Below are 20,121 nucleotides of genomic sequence, written 5' to 3'. Positions count from 1 at the left end.
TATACAATGAATTTTAGGAATCCAGTATATGTTTTCAGTTCCCTTTTGGTTTAATGTAAAACGATTTTTATACACTTTTAAGAGCATAAAATGCAGAAATGGGACACTTCATGCAGCAATTTCGACAGTGAGGATGTCCAACGGGGTCAGAGCGTCCAATTTCCTGTTTTTTAGCAGGCGAAGTCGGCGTCAGAACGGCATTGCTGGAATCCATTTCCTGTCTGGAGCAGGCTCATGTGAAGGTACTGTACGTCTGCGCGAGGCCAGGGGCATGGGGAGATTATTATGAGCGCTGTTCAATGGCGCACGGATAGGGAGACGGGGGGGACGGGGGGTGTAGAGGGGCGTGGGGTGATGGGCTCTGGGGTAGAAGGAGGGAGAGGACGGAGCGGCCGGGATGATGATGGATCATCTGGGAGACAGATGTGAGGGCAAGAACACTGAAGGGCTCGGGTGGGGTGGACCGGGAGAGGAGAGCGAGGCCAGCTGGCGGCCCGACAGCCAGACTGAACGTGACGTGAGCCCAGAGTCCATCGCCGTCTCGCCCGCAGACATCGCAGCGGAGTCTGCACGCTCTTATCGGCTCATTCAATTTGCAGGACTGGATTTTACTACACCGGGCCATATTTTATGCTCCTTTCTCGTGGGTGACAAATTAGACTGCAGATACAAACGCGAGTTTAGAGAACGAACCATTTTATTCCTCCGGATCGGCGTGTGAGAGGAAATGTGCATGTCACTGTGTATTAGGCTAATTTCTTCCACGACGGCCATTTTAGCCAGAAAGAAATTATTCGCCCAAACTCCATTAGAGCATAATGGTCTGCTTCACTACGCCTTCGTACGGGTATGGTGTGGAAATATTTTTTCACATCGTCACTGGGGCACATGAAAATGACTGTGACTCATTACAACATAATTCTGTCACAGAAATTAAAATATCTGTTGTCAGTGACTTCACTGTTATAGGGATTATTTCCCTCAGCAACCCTGGCCATTACAGCAAGAGCCACGAGGAAACATAACGCTGAATAAAACATTTCTGTATATTGAGTGGATAATTTAATGTTTCCGCACCAACATTTAAAGTAGGACACTGTTGCTCACAAGCAGCATAACTGAAATACCAACAAAGCTATAAATACAGGTAGCATGGTAGCTAGAGCGGCTGCCGTGCACTCCAAGGACGCGGGTTTGCGTTCCTACTTGAAGAAGGCACTTATCCTGAAGTGCTACAGCGAAGAAAATCCAGCAAACAGCCACAAAAAAAATGACAGAAAATGTGTATATAACACGCTACATAAATGGGTGATATCGACGAAGTCGCCTCGGAGGAAAGGGTTAGCTAAACCACACGTTAACGGCATGTTAAATACGTAAAATTTTCTTCAGGGAACTAACCGAAAGGCACCGAGTTGGTAATTTCATGCTTAATACCAACTGTATAGTAGCCTCTAGTGAGGACGCCGAGCTCCATGTGCACCAGAAATCAATGCGATTTACACGGAGAGGATGGGCTCGCTAAGGCATCACCGCGCCGTGACTGACATCCAATACCCTTAATCACAGAGGCCTGGAGAGGCGCCCGAGTCGCAACTTGTCTCGTGTTTTTTCTCAAGAACATTACAGTCTCGCTCTTTCTTCAAAAAGACTGCGAGTTCATCCCCTGTTTTTCAACACAACACCACAGTTTACTTTAATTAGTTTTTTTCTCCCGCCATCAAAAGGCCGACAAACACAGCTATCTTTGTACCGACACTAAGTCCCTGGCGGCAGGATCGACTGCCGTCAGCGGCGGTGGTGAGAGACGCCACAAAGCGAATGGTTTTCTGCTGTGAAGCGCTGAAGGCTTTGTACTCACCATGTCCCCGCAAAACCCCGCGGAACAACCAGTGAGAGGCCCGATTTTGTGCGACATTTGGAAAAATCGCTACCGCGGCAGCACTGAGTGCGAGTGATGACATTGCCCTAATGCAGGCGTGTCAAAAACTCGCTGCGCCAGGTGTGCCATGATCAGAACACAAACCATTCTGTGCTATTCATACCAAATTGTTTCCACAAAATACTAGACTAAACCTGATTCACACCATTTCTCATAAAATCATATGAATTTGCAGCAGTCCCCAGTGCATACGCTCATCCTTACATAAAAATGTTTCAATGACTTATAAAAATAGACACAATCTTTCAGACATTATGTTCTGTACAATGGGATTTTTGCCCATTTTGTGGTCATTTTACTTCCACAATGGGTATTTTAGTCCATTCAATGGCATTTTTTGACTATTTCATGGTCACTTTACTTCCACAATGTGTATTGTACCGTGTACAACAGCATCGCCACTTGCCCTGGATGTTTTGGGACAGAGGCATACACTTCGTGCCACAAAGGTTTTTGCCCCTCAATGGGGGCAGTCTGACTAAATCTAGCATATTAATCTCTAAATTCTCCTGGAAACAATGCCTACTGGCATAAGTAAAGCATCAATCTAACAAAAAAAAAGAAAAAAAGTAGATCTAGTGTCTAAGATTTGTTAGGAACGTTGCACTGTGCCTGTGTACTTTGAGAATTTTATTTTCATCATATTTATTTACTTCAATGAATCTTTTCTCCAGAGTGAATGACAGCTACCTAATCAATATCATAGCTGGATAAATTTTTACTGTTCACAGTCAAAGCAAATACCTACACAATGCTAGTGCAGCAGGAGATGGGATCTGAGAGCAAAGTCCAGGTCTATCTGCTATGCTACCTGCTATTTCTTGACATCTGTGAGCCAAATGGTCAAAATTTCTCCTAGAAAGTCCAAAATCCATCCTATTACATGAAAGATGGGTGTACTTTAACTCATGAGACAAAAGGTACAAAAGTAATGAGGACAGCTAGGTGAATACGAGAACGACTCGTTGGGTACTGAGTTTGACGTGTGAACCCTAAAGACAAGGTTGAGTCAAAACAGCAGGTGCTAACCTGGTCTGGCAGGGCTGCTCATTGCACTTGCGTACTTGTGGCTCTGGTCTCGTCAGGTGGCTGCACTTCCGGCTGTCCACCACGCTCGTTGTCTTGTTGACAATCTCAGTGCAGGTCACCATGGTCCTCCTTTCTCCTGGTAATATTGAATTACAGTGAAAAAAACCTTTCACCTCGTAAATACTGACAGTTCGAGGGGATCAGAACCCGAAGCACAAATTCAGACTTGGGAATTTGAATGGTGGTGTGTAACTTCATCTTGACGGGTTTACAGTGGACTCTCTTTTTTCACGGAACAGATTTATTCATGCGACCGTTCTCCACAGGCCTGAAATATTTCTTGTGTTTTTCTACATTGGCAACTGCTTTTATATTCCCATTTCTGAAAGTACCAGACACTCACATCCAGAACGCTTTACAAGGGAGTCATGTTACGGACAATGCAAAAAATGTGAGTAAGGAGAGGTGAACAGAAGTATGAGAAACAGAACCAAGGGCAGCACAAATGCAAGCAACTGCACAATGCTATGGTAAATGTGGCCCTGTAAATTTACCTTTTTCGGTGTAAATTTAAACTGTACAGATTCAGTGTAAATTAACAGTTCTTAAAAATAACATTATAGAAGCATGGTGATGCAGTGTGTGGTGCTTGTGCCTCACAGAACGTGGGCTGAGCATTATGAGATGGGTTAGAATCCAGACTGAATAAATGAATAAATTTAAAGGTAAACATTGAAAATCCTTCCATCCATTATCAATAACTGCTTGTCATCCAGAGTCATGATGGTCAAGCGGCTATCCTGAAAGCACATGGCATGAAGCAGGGTACTCTGGTTGGGATGCCAGTACATCACGGGGCAATCACACAAACTATGAGCAATTTGGAGTCACCAGCTCACCTGAAACACATGTCTTTGGACAGTTGGAGTAAACTCATGAAAACATAGACAACATGCAAACTCCAGACAGATTAGACCGTTTTTGAACCCTCATTCAAACCCACAACTTAAGTCTTGTTAACATGCAAACTAAACAACAACAAATTCACAAAGCTGTGATATGGTTATCTGGCATTTTTCACAATCTAATGGTCCCGTCCGCTCATGACCACTGAATGATTGACAGACTTCATGGTGAGGTTTGGATACATCCTCATACCTCCTCCACACACAGCATGGCAGTCTTCCCAACCGGAGTGGGTCCACATATAGAGAGGCTCGCTGGCCCGCCCCACCAAGGACGCCTCAACTGGGATGGTGTATTCATAGTGGATCCCGCAACTCTGGTTGGTGAAGAGCAGCACCTGTCATGATATCACACAGCTTGAGGGTACAATCAGAAGTTCTGAAACACACGCAAATGAGACGACATGGACTTGGGAACCTGAAGGAACTTAACCTAAACTGGTCCAGCGAAAGATGCAGCTTTATCAGTATATAGAGTTGTAAGCCATATATAGATAAAAGTGTAAGCTATGCAACATAAAAGTGAAAGATGTTATCACTGTTTACATTTACTCAGCTAACTGCCATTTTTTTTCCAAAGCAACTTACAATGCTATTTAACCATTTACAGAGGTGGGAAATTTTAGGCTAAGGACATTGTTCAAGGGTACTACAGCTGGAGGAGGGATTCAAACCTGGAACCGTTGGGTCTAAAGGTAGCAGCTCTAATCGCTGCCAGGTTTGTACCTAACCAGCTGCTACACTTAACTACCCGCCATGCTGACACTTGTTCTTCAAGCTTGACTTGCTTTACCCATCCAGGCTGCTCAGCCTACAATACCTATGGCTATTTTATCATCTTTTACCAGTCTGAAACATTTCACAAATGGGTTGCAGAAAGTTTCAGCAATAGTGTCTTTGCTTTTTTCTGTAGTAACCTGCTATGAAATCCATTTAGTATGCTGTTTTTAAGGCTTCCTAGTAGTGGAAAAGATACGGACATAGGATAAAATACAATAATGTATTGAATGAGATACATAAATGTAATTATAATTATTATCTTTCAAACATTATTGAATAAAAAAACGTAAATCTTTCTTCTCATACAAGATTGGTCATATTCTGCTCAACTGCAGTTAAAAATGGGTCACCAAATGCAAATTTGCTCAGAAATTTTTTGGCACATTTCTATTCAATATCCAGCACGACCCTGATTAATTTCCCTGCCTTAGGACTGCCCCCTGATGCCTTAATCTAATTGGTGTGACTAGTCAAACCCAATGGCTTGTCGGGAGATAAGTCTATTAAAATGATAACCCCGTAATCCCACCCATGACAGTGCTACGGGGGAAAAGGTCAGCTATTAACCCGACTCATCTCAACTTCTGTTTTACAGCAAATTCAATTTTAAACACACACACACACACACACACACACACACACACACACATTTTCAGAACCGCTCATCCCATAGGGGGTCACGGGGAACCGGAGCCTACCCGGCAACACAGGGCGTAAGGCCGGAGGGGGAGGGGACACACCCAGGACGGGACGCCAGTCCGTCGCAAGGCACCCCAAGCGAGACTCGAACCCCAGACCCACCGGACAGCAGGACCGTGGTCCAACCCACTGCGCCACCGCAATTTTTAAACATTTTTATATTATTAATAGCTCTTATTATGCACAATAATGGGTGACGTGAAATACTGCTACTGGATCTAATTTTGGGGTCTAATACAGTGCTGTAAAACAGTGCTGAAGATGAAAGACTGGAGATGGATTGATCAGCTGTACTCAGAGATATGAATGCAAAAACAAGACTATATATGCGATATCAGATTATGACAGTAGTGGTGAATAAGGCATTTTTCCCTATATTCTCACCATAAGATGCAGTGGGGAAGTGGTGGGACCTTTGGCAGACATCTTCTCCCACAGACCCCTTCTGACATAGTGTACCGTCGTCCCGGCGATGTTGAAAGTGCCCGGAAGCTCGATTTTCCAGTTGCTGTTAATCGATTGCTTGCTGGCATCTTTGAGAGCTGCAGGTAAGCAAACTCATCAGAATCACGAAAAATTGTATGACGAACATATGTGAAACAAACCTAAAGAATGAGCTTCAAGCTAAATGATTACTGCTACTTTAATGTGCTCTTCATCAAAGATGGACTTTTTAAAGCGGAATCCCTCAAACAAGGTAAATACTTCCAACTGTTCATGTCTGTATGTCCACACTGAGTAAAATGATGGATTCATCAGACCTTGGAAACATTATAGTCATTACATACAAGTAATGATGACCAATGATTTCTGTAAAAAACTCTAGATAGGTTTAAAAGCATAGCTAGTAAAACAAATTTGTTTTTGAAAACAAGTTGTGGAAATTTCATATAGAAGCGCAAACTGATCAAGGTTACAGATGTAGCTGTACGGCTAAGGAACTCTGCTAGAAAAAAAAAAAAGAAAAGTACCGCTTTACAATGTAGAGGTTTAACCTGTAAAAATGGACAGTCTGAACAAGACTGTCAGCAAAGCAATTAAGCTGCGTAACGTAATAAAGGGTAAATTGTCACTTGAGACGTTTCTATAAATAAACCACTTAGTACTGGGCAGGGGCACGTCTGCAGAGTTTTGTCTGCGAGGAATCAGTGGTGTAAGACACTCTCGCAGCACCCTCCCATGTGGCTCTTTTAAAACAAAGACCTTAAAAGGCTACAGCGTCAATCCTTTACTGTGAGGTGGCGGACGAGTGTGATTCTAATCATGCTTTGACGTGACTGTAAATTTCAGATGGATGCCCGGAATGGATATTGAAGGGAGCGGCATTCCTAGGGAGGTGCGGCGCCGCAGAAAATGCCGGATTGCCTGTTTGAATCAGCTCCTTTGAAACACAAGTGAAAACTGACATAAGCTGGAGGCAGCAGTCAGCAGAATAAGCAGAAAGAATAGAAAAAAAAAATTTTTTGGATCATGAAAGCATGACTCTCCCAGGGTTTGACTGACACCACCAAGGATGGCGCAGTGGGTTGGACTGGGTCCTGCTCTCTAGTGGGTCTGGGGTTCGAGTCCCGCTTGGGGTGCTTTGTGACGGACTGGTGTCCTGTCCTGGGTGTGTCCCCTCCCCCTCCGGCCTTATGCCCCGTGTTGCCGGGTGGGATCCGGTTCCCCGCGACTCCGAAGGGGACAAGAGGTTCAGAAAATGTGTGTGTGTTGAACAGCAGAAAAAGTACACCACACTGTGTTTATTTCCCTTATATCCATGTTTACCTACAGTACCAGTCAAAAGTTTGAGTACACTTGATCAGGAAGTGAGGCACCATGTCTTCGCAGATCTCAGAGATGTAGGACACTTGTGAGTTGCTTTGCTTTCACACTTCTGTCCAGTTCCTCCCATACAGGGATTGTCCAGGATGCCCAGATGGGCTTACACTTTTCACTGGTACTGTAGGCCAAAGGAAAGCAGGTTTGGACAAACTAACCCAAGCAGACAGGCAGTAATGAAGAAAGGGAGGAAGGTGGTGTCTCTGTAAATGAGGAGCATGATTCTTTGCAGTCGAACCTACTGAATCTGTAATAGGGAGTATCTTGGCAGACGCATTATGCCCTACTCCCTGTCAGCTGACACATATTAGAAGTCTGTGGGCAAAACACTAAGACACAGACACAAGAAAGAGGAGGTATAGAGTCTGATCACACAGGCAGCAAAGTGCATGAGAAAAAGTGTCTGTAGAGAAGGTGCAATAAAAAGAGACAAACATCTGAAAAGCAAATGATCATTTGGTGCTCATCTGAAATGCTTCACCCCACATTACAGTTGTGTTGGAATCAAAGATATATAGGTACACAAGCACCAAGCATAATAATGGGCATTCACAGCACTGTGGAGCAGTGCAATGGAATTGAAAGGGACCAATTACGTGTGATGACAGAGCAGGTCCAAGATGAAGAAAGAGACCTGTGCCAACACAGAAAACCAGTTACACCTGCTGTGGGCTGGGAAGGGAAACATTTGGTGCCTTCAAAACCGACTCTTTTACAGCAGGGTACCAGGTATCGCAGTGGCTAAGTGCACAGATCTGAAACCAGAAGACTTCTGGCTCCATGCCCAGCAAGCACCCTGCTGAAGTAACTCTGGACAAGGCACTTAATAATAGCAAAGATAACAATAAAACCGTTACGTCCCGTACCGAGGTAGCTCTGAGTGGGCTTCTTCTCTACGACTCTGATCCTCCGAGCCCCAGTGGGAATGACCACCGCCTCTACATAGCCTGAGGGACATGAAAAAATAGTGAGTGGATACAAAGGGAAAAGAGGTTTCGTCTTTGTTGTGACGGTAGGCCGAGGGCACAAATGTGGTCAGTAAAGTGGGCTGTCACACGTATTTGCTTCCATTTACATTTACTTTTTACGTGTATTCATTTAGCAGACACTTTTCTCCAAAGTGATGTGCATCTCATAGAAAATACAATATGTACTTAGATTAGCAGAAAGAGACACTTAGATACAGACGCATCGTTCTTAAGTGCAGTTAGTTTGTTTCTTTCCACCATATGGCCCAAAGCTTCCTTTTGTAAAGAATGAGCTGGTTGTGAACCATAAAACACTGAAGACAGAAAAGTGAAGAAATGAAACGTTGCATTGACTATACAATTTTAGAAGTGAAAGTAAAAATATTAGTATCCAAAAATATTGAATGTTCTCTTTATAAAGAAGGACTTTAATATCGTTTAAATGCACAAAGCACGAATGTTCTCAGTTCTTGCTCTGTTGTGGTGGACCGACTCCCCCCTCTCTCTCAGAACTGCTGAATCTCTCTCTACAATTATAAAGCACCTTAAAACTCACCTCTTCCAGACTCACTCGATCCTTTAAGTTCATGTTAGGTGTAAATGTTCCTGCACCGTAACTTTAAGATCATGTCCAGATAAGCCTTTACCCAGCTACTTCTGTATTGTACATAAATGTTTATATGCATCTCAAAAAAAAAACAATATTACTAGGAAGGTGATCAGGAATCCTGGATATTCAGTACGTGTATGATGTACATTGGTTCATATGGTGGAAAGAAACAAACTAACTGCACTTAAGAATCACACGTCTGCATGTAAGTCTCTCTTCTGCTAATGTAAGGAACACATTGTATTTTCTATGAGATGTACTGTATGTTGCTTTGGAGAAAAGTGTCTGCTAAATGCATACATGTAATTGTAAATGTAAATGGTCCAGTAAGACAATTCTACCACAACGAAATACATTTTTCAAAAGTTTTGCTTTAAAATGACCTTGTAGCTTCAATAGATGGTCTTCTGAAGTACAACTTTTACTTTACTTACTTTGCAGATATTCAGTTTTGTTTTAGTACGGAAAGCTATACAACATCTTGGCATCGGTTGCAGGGTTGGAATCGTGGCTGGATGTTCAATTATTAGTACAGCAATAAGAAGATGGCTGGGAGTGCCAGGCTGTTTAAGTAGCGTAGCGTTATATGCTAAGGGCATGTTGGAGCTGCCAGTACAAAGTTTGGTGAAGGAGTACAAGTGTGCAAAGGTGGGTTTGGAGCTGAATCTAACGGAGTCAAAAGATGAGATTGTGAGGAAGGTGGTGCCGTCAGTGAAGACAGGTAGAGGGTGAAACCCCAGAGATGCAGTCCAGAGTGCAAAAGGAGCGCTGATGTTGTTGGATGTCGTTGGGCACGTGCAGAGAGGAAAGGCAGGGTTTGGTTCTGGCCATTTCCAGCGGTTGTGGAGTGCAGCCCCGGAGACAGACAGACGGTGGTTGGTTGTTGAGCAGGTCCGGGGGCAGGAAGAGGAGGTGAGGCGTGCAAAGGCGGTCACATTAGTTAAGCAGGGTCGGTGGGTGAACTGAGAAGGCTTGGAGAGGGGGAAGTTACGCTGGCAAGATGTGTGGGCAATGCAGGCGAGTCGCCTTAAGTTTATTGTTGGAGCGACTAATGACGTGCTACCAACGTCACAGAATGTTAAGCAATGGCCAGGTGGCGATGGTTCTTGTAAGTTGTGTAGCAGTGTGGCAATGCTGAGGCACATTTTGTCAGGGTGTAAGGTTAATTTGTGGCAGGGGCACTATACTTGGCGCTATAATCAAGTTCTTAGATGTTTAGCAGGTGTGTTTGAGAGTAAGCGGCAAGCTGTGAATTCTCTGCCTGTTGGCAGTTTAGCTAAAGCAACTGGTTTTGTGCAGGCAGGAGACACTAGCACTGTGCAAGGGCAGATGTGCCCGGGTAGGTGGGGTAATGCACGGGACTGGAAGCTGCTGGCTGATGTGGGCAAGCAGCTCCAGGTTCCGCAGGTCATTGCTGTTACTTCACTGCATCCAAACATGGTGTTATATTTGGAGGGTGAGCGTATTGTGTACTTTGTAGCGTTAACAGTGCCGTTCGAGGATGCTGTTGGGGAGGCATACGAATGGAAACTGTTAAAGTATACAGATCTTGTGGCAGAGGCAAGGGACTGTGGGTGGAGGGCTCATGTGAGACCAGTAGAGGTAGGTCTTAGAGGGTTTGTGGCTAAATCAGCTACGGCATTGTTGGGGGAGTTCGATATTAGAGGCCCCTCGTTAAAGGCGGCGGTGAAGGAGCTGTCTGAGGCAGCTGAGAAGGCAAGTCAGTGGTTATGGTTGAAAAGAGAGCAGGGCAGTTGGGGTTACAGGTTGAAGGGAGGTGTGTAGTGGTGGAGAACTGGTGGCAGATGGTGAGTAATGGGAGGCAGGTGGTAATTAAGGAGGTGTGGCCTTGTTAAGTAGGATAGTTTAAATTTGTGGAGTGGTGCATTTGCAGTTGATTTGGCGGCAGGTATGGAGGTAAGGTTAGAAGGTATGTATGGAGCTGTGGTTTAACTGGTTGAGTTAGTGGGGTTGCAGTATTTGTTGAGGGTGGAGGGGGGTGTGTCTGGGACGTCAGACTGCACCGTTGAGCCTTCCAGAGGTGTCGTGCGCCTAATTCAACAAAATGCCAACGAAGGGAGGTGCCTACTTGATAACCTCACTGAAATACTCATGTTGGTACCTGGCTGGTGTGGTTTGTTGGTTTCGTTGGCGAGTTAGGCTTGGTCTGTTGGTTTGGCTTTGTTGGGGTTGGTTGATGGCTTTTTGTGTTGGTGGGTTAGCCTTGGTTTGGTTCTTTGTTGGTGGGTCAGACTTGGTTTATTGGTTTGGTTTTGTTGGTGGGTCAGACTTGGTTTGTTGGTTTGGTTTTGCTGGTGTGTGTGACTTGATGGTTTTTTTTTTGTGTTGGTGGATTAGACTTGGTCTGGTTTTTTGTTGGTGGGGTTGGTTTGATGGTTTGGCATGATGGTTGGGGTTTTTGTGTTGGTGGGTTGGGCTTGGTTTGTTGGTTTGGCTTTGGGGTTGGTTTGATGGTTGGTTTGTTGGCTGGCTTTTGTTGGTGGTGTGGTTTGATCATTTTGAGTTGGTGCGTTAGACTTGATTTGATGGTTTGGCTTTATGGTTGGTTTTTTGTGTTCTTGAGAGTAGGCTTGGTTGGTTTCTGTTGGTGGTTGAGACTTGGTCTGTTGGTTTGGCTTTGGTGGGTATGGTTTCATAGTTGGTTTTTTTGTTAGTGGGATGGCTTGATGGCTGGTTTTTTGTTAGGTTAGGCTTGGTTTAGGTGTTTCTGTTGGTAGGTGTGGTTTGATGGTTTTTTGTGTTGGTGGGTTAGGCTTGGTTTGGTTATTTGTTGGTGGGTTAGATTTGGTTTGTTGTTTGGGTTGGTGGGATTAGTTTTGGTTTGGTGGGTGGGTTGGAGAAGTCAGTTAGGCTTCTTGGTCTCAGGTCATGAAGATGTTTGTTGGCTACGCCGGGTGTTGTCCTCTGTGGTTTCGGGTTGGTGGTTGGACTGGGTCCTTGTGTACAGCCGTTGAAAAATACACACAAGGTATAACATCTTTTCCTGTGTATCTTGAATGTAATGTACATACACAAAGAAGACTTAGTGGTCAATGTGTTGACCTTTGACACGACACCTGAAAGCTATTCTGCTATGAAACATTACAACAGCGTTAGGGCAACTCGGACAGACAAAGCAAAATCCTCCAGGAAAATGGAGCATTTCCTATGCATCCAAAAAATGTAATTCAGAAGTGAAATGTGGTCAGAGCGTTCACCTTGCGAAAGGAAGAACATGCTCCAATGTTCAGGGAAATGCAGGACAGTTGTGTCTGGTGTTGTGTTGATCTAACATTCTCAATTGCTTTTTAGTAGAGTCTTACTGGGTTGCTGTTGCCCTCAGGGAGCACAGAACATACAGACCATGCCGAGACACAGCAGCTGTCTCATTTTGGAGGCTCTGCTCTCTAGTGCAGACAGCTATCCTTTTGTGCCATACAACGCACTGTACCAAGCGCCCCGCTGGAAAACGCAAACCAGGGAGCCTTGAACAAGATGGAATGGTTTAGGACGTCTCTGTTTACGCGTTCCGTGGAATCGTGAGGGCACACAAGCTGTTTTCTAAATTTCTTTTACAGCGAGACAAGCCTGCAGACGTTTCTGCTTACCCTCTTGTTAGACATAAACATCTGTCAGAAGAGACCTCACAGCGGTACCTTTATTCGCAGGGAACTTCAACACAGCTTAGCGAGAACGACACACAAGTAAACAGAGGGGAAGGAAATGCAGACCTCCTGTGAAGTGTCCCGGCAATAATTCCTCAATGAAACACCGTGTTTGCTGTCCTTCCTAAATGTATTTACACGTAAATATTGGTTTTGTGGAAATAAATTCCCATAAAAAATCTTAAATATTACTGGAGCATAATCTGGGAAGGCATATTTCTTTGCAGTGGTATTTCCCTCAGTTACAAGTGCCATTAGTATAAAGTTAAGCTTCAGTTTGGCAGGATCCAAAATACAAATGCGAAGATTTTTCATATCAGCTGCACCCTAGAGAAAAGTTCGTAACCTGAAGTGCTTTTCCCGGATTAATTGAGAGCTATTCAAAATGCATTGGATTAAAATGACTGAAACTCATTTTTGCATGCATTTTGTCGCAACGGATGCGAATAGCAAGTGCCACTGAGGGTGTGCTCTACTGAAAGATGACCGACACATTATGAGTAACATAGTACATCTAGTAATGTAAGTCACACCGTGTGGGTTAAATACATACTATGTCCTCACTTTGGAGGATCCTGTCTGCTAATAAATAAGTAAACCAAAGCATTCAGCCAACAGTCACACAGTGGATATTTTGGGTTGTCACAATACCTGGTCCAAGGGTCTGGTTGAAGTCACCTTTTATGACCTTGCAGGACTTGCCATTCCCATTGCAAACTCCACAGTGGTCCTCGCTGGCCAGGGACCCCAGGATGGCATCACAGCCCACTTTCTGAAAGGTTAAACAAAAATGATGTTTTAGCTTATATGCCTTGTACATTAGTTTGACCTTTGTAACTCAAAATGTAGAAAGGTAAGTAGAGTTCAGGAATGTAATTACTGGATCAATATAATAAAGGATAAATCATTTATGGAAAAAAATTATTTTCATAAAAATCACCAGTTATATATGTTACAATTACATTGGTATCCAGAATAAAAAGTTACCATAGTCCTTAACTCATAAACTGAAATCTGCAAATACTATTGGCATATGGCTATAAATATTTGAGTACCTCATAAAACAGCCTTAATAAGTATTTGAAAAAGTTAACAATTTTACCTGAAACTGTGCATTATGTGAACAACTTCCCTACATCAGAGGACTGAAGAATGGCCACTGTTTAGTTTTATGAGTCCAGTATCATAGCTTGACACTGGTGAGTTATTTATCTATCTAGCAGAGGCTATTCCGCAAAATGACACACAAAGTTAGCTTTGTGTACTGAGCTACTGTAGTACTTTACCTATTTATACAGCTGGGTAATATTCACTGAAGCAAATCAAGGTAAACACTGCAGTCAGAGGTATTACAGCAGAAAAGGGGATTTGAACCCAAATTCTTCTGAGGGCATGCTCCTTGCTTCTCTGTATGCTTCATTTAGTGTCATCTGAGTGAAGTTCAGCTGAAGCTTGGGACAGACCACATTACTTCACCTCCAAAGAAATTCCACAGCAACCAGGTTAGTGGGTCATAAAACGTAGAAGGTAAAGGAAGCCTGGATCAGAATCAATATCCAAATAAAGGATAAAAGGTGGGAAGCTCTGCATCCATGCAGTTAGATTATGATGACCGGCAAGGGGATATTGTACTTCTTTGTACAATTCTTTGTAGGAATTCATTTCAGCTGCCCCCTTTTTTTTTTTTTTTTTTAAATAAGGCACGAACTGCTGACCCTCAGAGGGCCATAAAAATGATGCAAGGTTGTTTTGGGTTTTGGAGGTTCATGTCAGTGCATAATTTGCAGACAGTTCAATCTTACTGCTATGGTACACCTGCAGAGGCGATTACCTAAGAAGGGTTTTGAGTTCCTAGAAGGATTGTCAAAAACATCTGGAAACTTCAATCAGACAACATCGAATGATACGTTTGCAGCAGTAACTCGCTGACGAGCCATCATCAAGCATATTTATTCTACAAAAGTGAATTTCTTAAAATTTCCTCCAAAATTTCATACTGGAGAAACTTATAAGTCATCACTGACCTTCCTATACACAGTACTTGGGCATTTGACAGCAGCACTATTGCTTGCATTTATTCAAACTGCCATAATGTTTGACATTTGCTGGAACTGGTTGCTTGTTTCAGTATTTCTTTCAGGCATATAATATCGTACAAAAATATCAGAAGCAAAAAAAAAAAAAAACTATTGTTTAGGTACAAGAAAAGTGACACTTGCTTATATTTGGCAGTTACAGTTAAATGGTATATAGATTAAATCATGCCTGGCCAAGATGCCAAGATCTGGTCCTGAGATATCATGATGAAGCCCCAAGTGGCACAACTAAGGTGGAAGTGTCATGATGAAGCCAGAGGTGTGGAGACTCTTAGCGCACCTGACAAGTCCCGTTGGCACAAACGCCGGACTCCTGCGGGCCGCACCGGGTTCCATCCAGGACCTTGTCTGCAAGCAGGACGGGCTGCTCCTTCCCAGATGTGGAGCAAAAGAGGGTGCACGGCCTCTCTGGAGTGGGAGGAAAGGACTATCCGTCACTCGGCACACCTTAATATGCTACCACTTGTGAGCGATTCTGAGTATGAGCACTGGTTGAGGAATGACGACGGGAATGTATCGAACATGGGAAAGGCACTGCTGGCAGACTGCGTGCTGCAACGCATGATCCAGCATCGCTGATCCAAAAATCTGAGAGACATTTTTCACATTCCAAAACCCAGATATAGAAGAGGTGATTGGCTTGATTCCACCTCTGTCGAAAAGATGTATTAAGCTCAAGAAACAGTGTCATGAAACGTTGTTGCAAATGAAAGGGAGTCTTAATTTTACAGAGCTTCAAATTGCGCGTTAGGAAAGCCGCATCGTTTTCAGGCTTCCGTCTGTGCAACTGAGTGCAGTTGGGAAAAGTGTGTTAAATGGAAAAAGAAATACCAAAACACTTCTAACAATATGACACCGCCAACCCCAAACAAGTCATCTGATGTGCTTAATCAAAGAGTCAGTTAAGTAAAAACAGAATCCATAGGAAAATCATTAAAGTCGCTCACTTTCTGTACTCCTCTCCAAACTGAACCACGAAACAGTCGCAGAGAAAGATCTGTCTCGCCATTCAGAAACAAATAAAAAGACAAAACTGCAACAGCAAACTGCTTGAGTAAATGTCACCAGCAACATTGAAGCTGTTCCGAAAAGTGCATCCGTAGAACGATAATAAAAAGTTGCATAAAAATTCAGCTGTAACCCTTTGATGAGGTGTTACATGAAGTCAGCAGTATGCTGAACTTGAAGTTCCAGAAGAAGTTCTCCTGGAGAACAGTGCAAGAATGCATAGTGCAAGTAGAAGGATTGTCATTTTTACATTCTGAATGGAGAGCATGATTTGTAACCTCAAAAGTAAGGTACTTGACTAACAGCAATTTTTAGGCAAAGGCTTGATGGACCTCATTAAACATTGTATTCAAAACATGCCAAAACAACAAGCCAGAATTTCATGCTTTTGGTTCAATGTATTTGTGTTAGGCATTGCTGCATTCCTGATCAGTTGACCGCTTACATAAGGTCAGCAAGGCAGCTGACAATCCTGCCATGTATACAAACATATGTACGTATATAGGAGTTTTATATGACCTTCACCAATTGTGAGGCTGAATCTCATGAACAAAAGGATTTCCCCTGTTTAAAAACTCACGCAGGGTCCAGAATCTTAATGATGCTTAAACCAGAGAGCTGCTGGATTTAAGCCATCTGTTACCCTCCAGTGATACATGCGCTTATCGTCACAGAAGTCGCAATGTTTAGAGAGAAAATATGTTTAAACCAATTTTATTTATTCGCTCAAAGACAGCCAAGAGGTAAGTCATCTTGACTGCGAGAAGTAAGAGATCTTTCCAGGCCTTCAGCTTATGTTTGATGCATCTGCCCTGTAAACATTTGACGCACATCACTGAACACTTGAGCATGCGCTCATGAAGAAGACAGGTTTATACCGATCTGCGCGATGGACCGTGCCAAGTGTTGGCCCAGAACACAGCCTAAGGTCAGTATGGTGCATCCTCAGGCCAAGGCATCACAAACACATGGGATTCAGGCAGTCTCCAACACTCGCGATCTCAGTAATCTTTCCACCGAAGCCAGTTTTTGTCTCACTGTGCAAATGCCAAGGAATCTGCAGTGCAGCTAGTCCAGACATCTGAATTGCAAGAATAGCCTCTTCTCTCCCAAAACAACACTAATAATGAGCTAGCTGCTTCAATGTCTCTTTCACAAATGTGGACACTATTATGGAATTAAAATATTGTCAACATTTAAGATTATTCACTGCACTTAAAGAGCAACAGGGCTTCATAGTACATTTATTCATTTAGCTGATGCTTTTCTCCAAAGCAAGCACCCTTGAGCAAGGTAACTACAGCTGGAGGTGAGGAATCGAACCTGCAACCTTCAGGTGCAAAGGCAGGAGCTCTACCCACTACACTACACTACCAGCTGTCCTGTAATATGCCTTTACTGTGTTCAGCATCATTACTGAAGTGCGTCTAATTTATTTTGTAATTTAAATATAAAGATGAAAACGAGACTAAAATTATGCAGATTTGTGACTTGAGATGCTGTGTGTGTTGCTTTGTTCCTGCAGGCATGGTCCAAGCCCTCTTGGGTACAAACAAAGGCACCAGCAGTGTGCCCATGTGCTGCATATGAATTTGTTCTCACGCAGCAGAATTTATAAACACAATGTAGACCTGAAAAAACTTTGTAATAAGTCAAACAGGATATTAATTCCTACATGCAGAAGTTTCAGTCAATGCACAAAAAGACCAAAACAAACACAAAGAGAAACACCATCTGAAAGGGTGGAATCATTTGAACATATGAATGAAAAAGACTGAAAGAATAACAATAAGACCTTGTACTTCAACAATGTATAAGGGAGCTGAAGAAATCAAAACCATTTGCTTGGGGGCTTCCTTTGGACAGGACATGCAGGGACAAGGACGTGTGCATACGTTAAACATTTCAGGAATCTGTCCTGAATTATAAAATATTATTTCACTACTAATGAATAGGATGTATTACAGAAATGCAGTTTCCCACTGAAATGCAGCCAAACACAACTGCTGGTACGAGAAAATCCTGGACGTCGCCCTTCTGTTGATATCTTTCCATCAGCTGTCTGACACCCAGCGTGTTTGTGGGAAACAAGATGATGAGCTACGCGGCCGCTAGGAGAGGGACTGAGAATCTGGACCAGGCCTGTTCGCATGCAGGCTGCCCGAGCGAGCAAGAGCAGGAGAGAGAGTGTAAGGGGAGCCCACGCGAGCCCCATGAAAGGAGCTTTGTGCTCCTCTGGGCAGACAGTCTGCGCAGTGATGTAATTTGGTACGGGACCACCGAGCGTCTGCGTTTGTCATTGTGCACAGGGCCCAGCCTCAGAATTCCCAGAGCGGCTGTTGAAGGGTCAGGGGGGCATTCCACCGGTGAGTTTTGGCGTGTATCTTGCGTGAGTCGCGGCATCAAACACCTCCAGTGAAGTTTGCAACAATAAAGCCCTTGTGGAAAAAGATGTACTTGTGATCACAATGGGTTACGACAGTAATCTCAGCGAAGACGCAGAGTGCGTGGGGCTATTCGGCAATGGACTGATGTGTTGCCTGCACTGCTTGGCCTCATGCCCTGTACTTCCACGATAGACTCCGGACTCTTGCGGTTAAGACAGCGAGAGAGAGTAAAATGGTTTACAATTCAATAGCTTCTTAGAATGTTCATAACATTTCTTAATTATGCTTCTAGGTATTCTGGAATTTTGAAAGAAATACCAATATTGTGTTATGATGGGGAGGGGGTGTGGTGGCGCAGTGGCGCAGTGGGTTGGACCATGGTCCTGCTCTCTGGTGGGTCTGGGGTTCAAGTCCCGCTTGGGGTGCCTTGCGACAGCCTGGCGTCCCGTCCTGGGTGTGTCCCCTCCCCCTCCGGCCTTACGCCCTGTGTTACCGGGTTAGGCTCCAGTTCCCCGTGACCCTGTATGGGACAAGCGGTTCTGAAAATGTGTGTGTGTTATGATGGACTAACAAGGTAACAGATTAGCATATATAGAATTATGCCTCCATCACGCATAGAGTAGTATTGGTGCCTTATAGGTCCTGGAGTGTGGGTTCGGACATGGGTGCAAACCAAGCAGAGTCTGTGTGGAATTTACATGTTCTTGGGTTTGCTCTGGTTTCCTCCCACAGCCCAAGAAAATATTTTTCAGGCAAACCACACACACATTGACTGAAACCGCTTGCCTCCTGCGGGGTCACGGCAAGCTGGAACCTAACCCGGCAACACAGGACCTAAGGCTGGAGTGGGAGGGGATACACCCAGGACGGGATGCCAGTCCGTCACAAGACACTCTAAGCAGGACTCGAACTCCAGACACGCCAGAGAGCAGGCCCCAGCCAAACCCGCTGCACCACCACGCCCCCCTCGGGTAAACTAATTGACTCTAAATGGTGTAGTGTAGAAAGTGTAAAAGAGCGTGTTTATGCAAATGATAGTGTTATTTCGCTCTACTATATCAAAGGGCGAATGACTGTTGGTAAAGTATAGCATTTTCATAACACCAGTGAAAATGCTAGTCCACTAAAAGCCTCTATTTATCTATCTAATAATTGAACAAATATTGTTTACAAAGATAGAAATTGTAGGTATTACAAGGCAATGGCCCAGTACACAGCTGTGGCCTGACCTCTCCCAGAAAGCTACAGGAAATGATACACGGGGCGAGCAGATACACAAGATGTTTCTTCGTCCAAACTCCAAATGAACAAAAGTGGTACCAAAGTGGAAGAATTTAATGAGACTTCTGCATGTAAGATGACACATTTTTTTATTTGGCCATTGGCATGAAAAAAATAGTATGAGCAATAAAAAAAAAACAGTCAAAATGTACCTTAGCATGGCAGGTGTGTAGGATATGAAGGCTCTAAGGCAGGTTTACCATCATCCATGACGGCGTACCAGCGGAGCGATGGCCGGTTGAATGTCTGGCACTGTAAGTCCCTGAAGCCAGGCAGCCCGGGTGAACAGGGGAGGTTCTCGCACAGCTTCTGTTGTATCGTTGGCCCCATGCAGTCCCATACTATCCTGCTGGATCTGCAGGAGGGAGACAAATGCAAGTTCTTTAATCTTCAATACGCCAAAATTCTGTGACCAACTATTCCTAGAAATGGATATCCAAGCTACAATAGGAAATTTAGATTGCCACAGTATGAAAAAGTGTTTCAATACAAGTATTAACCTCAAATTGCCAAGACTGTCTGCATGAATGAGAGTTCACGGGGGATTTAATTTAAAGTTTGACACTGACTGTAATGCAGGTGTCCATTGTGTGTAACAGCTGTGTGTAGTGGGAAAGTCAAAGCCCTGGGCCTGTAATTGTTCACCAGTGATAGGAGAAATTTCTGTTCCATTCTTAAATTTTCACACCTAAAAGCTTAAGCCCAATTGTGAGACAGTGGCCTCTAGTGCTGCTTCAACTGTGCAACAAAGACGTGCAAATAAATTTTTCAGAAGGTTCAGGAAAAGTGTTCAATAGACTCCCGAAATGTCGAGTAAAGCATATGGAACCGAGACCATAAATTTACAGGGAAGGACATTTTCAGTTGATG

The 20,121-nt window shown here is 43.8% G+C and overlaps 1 protein-coding gene across 1 annotated transcript in view; it reads right to left on the bottom strand.

Annotated features, from left to right (window-relative positions):
- The window catches only part of LOC108929879 (A disintegrin and metalloproteinase with thrombospondin motifs 19-like), a 66,303-nt gene that overhangs the window by 9,180 nt on the left and 37,002 nt on the right, over positions 1-20,121 (bottom strand). The window contains 7 exon segments of the mRNA XM_018744712.2: positions 2,972-3,107; positions 4,130-4,274; positions 5,800-5,957; positions 8,103-8,183; positions 13,131-13,251; positions 14,856-14,983; positions 19,452-19,606. Coding sequence (XP_018600228.2) covers positions 2,972-3,107; positions 4,130-4,274; positions 5,800-5,957; positions 8,103-8,183; positions 13,131-13,251; positions 14,856-14,983; positions 19,452-19,606 — 924 coding nt within the window.

The sequence above is a fragment of the Scleropages formosus genome, chromosome 6 (assembly GCF_900964775.1).
Source record: "Scleropages formosus chromosome 6, fSclFor1.1, whole genome shotgun sequence".
In the NCBI taxonomy this organism is placed as follows: Eukaryota; Metazoa; Chordata; class Actinopteri; order Osteoglossiformes; family Osteoglossidae; genus Scleropages; species Scleropages formosus.
Note: the sequence above shows the minus strand (reverse complement) of the source record. Positions and strands in the feature narration are given on the sequence as shown.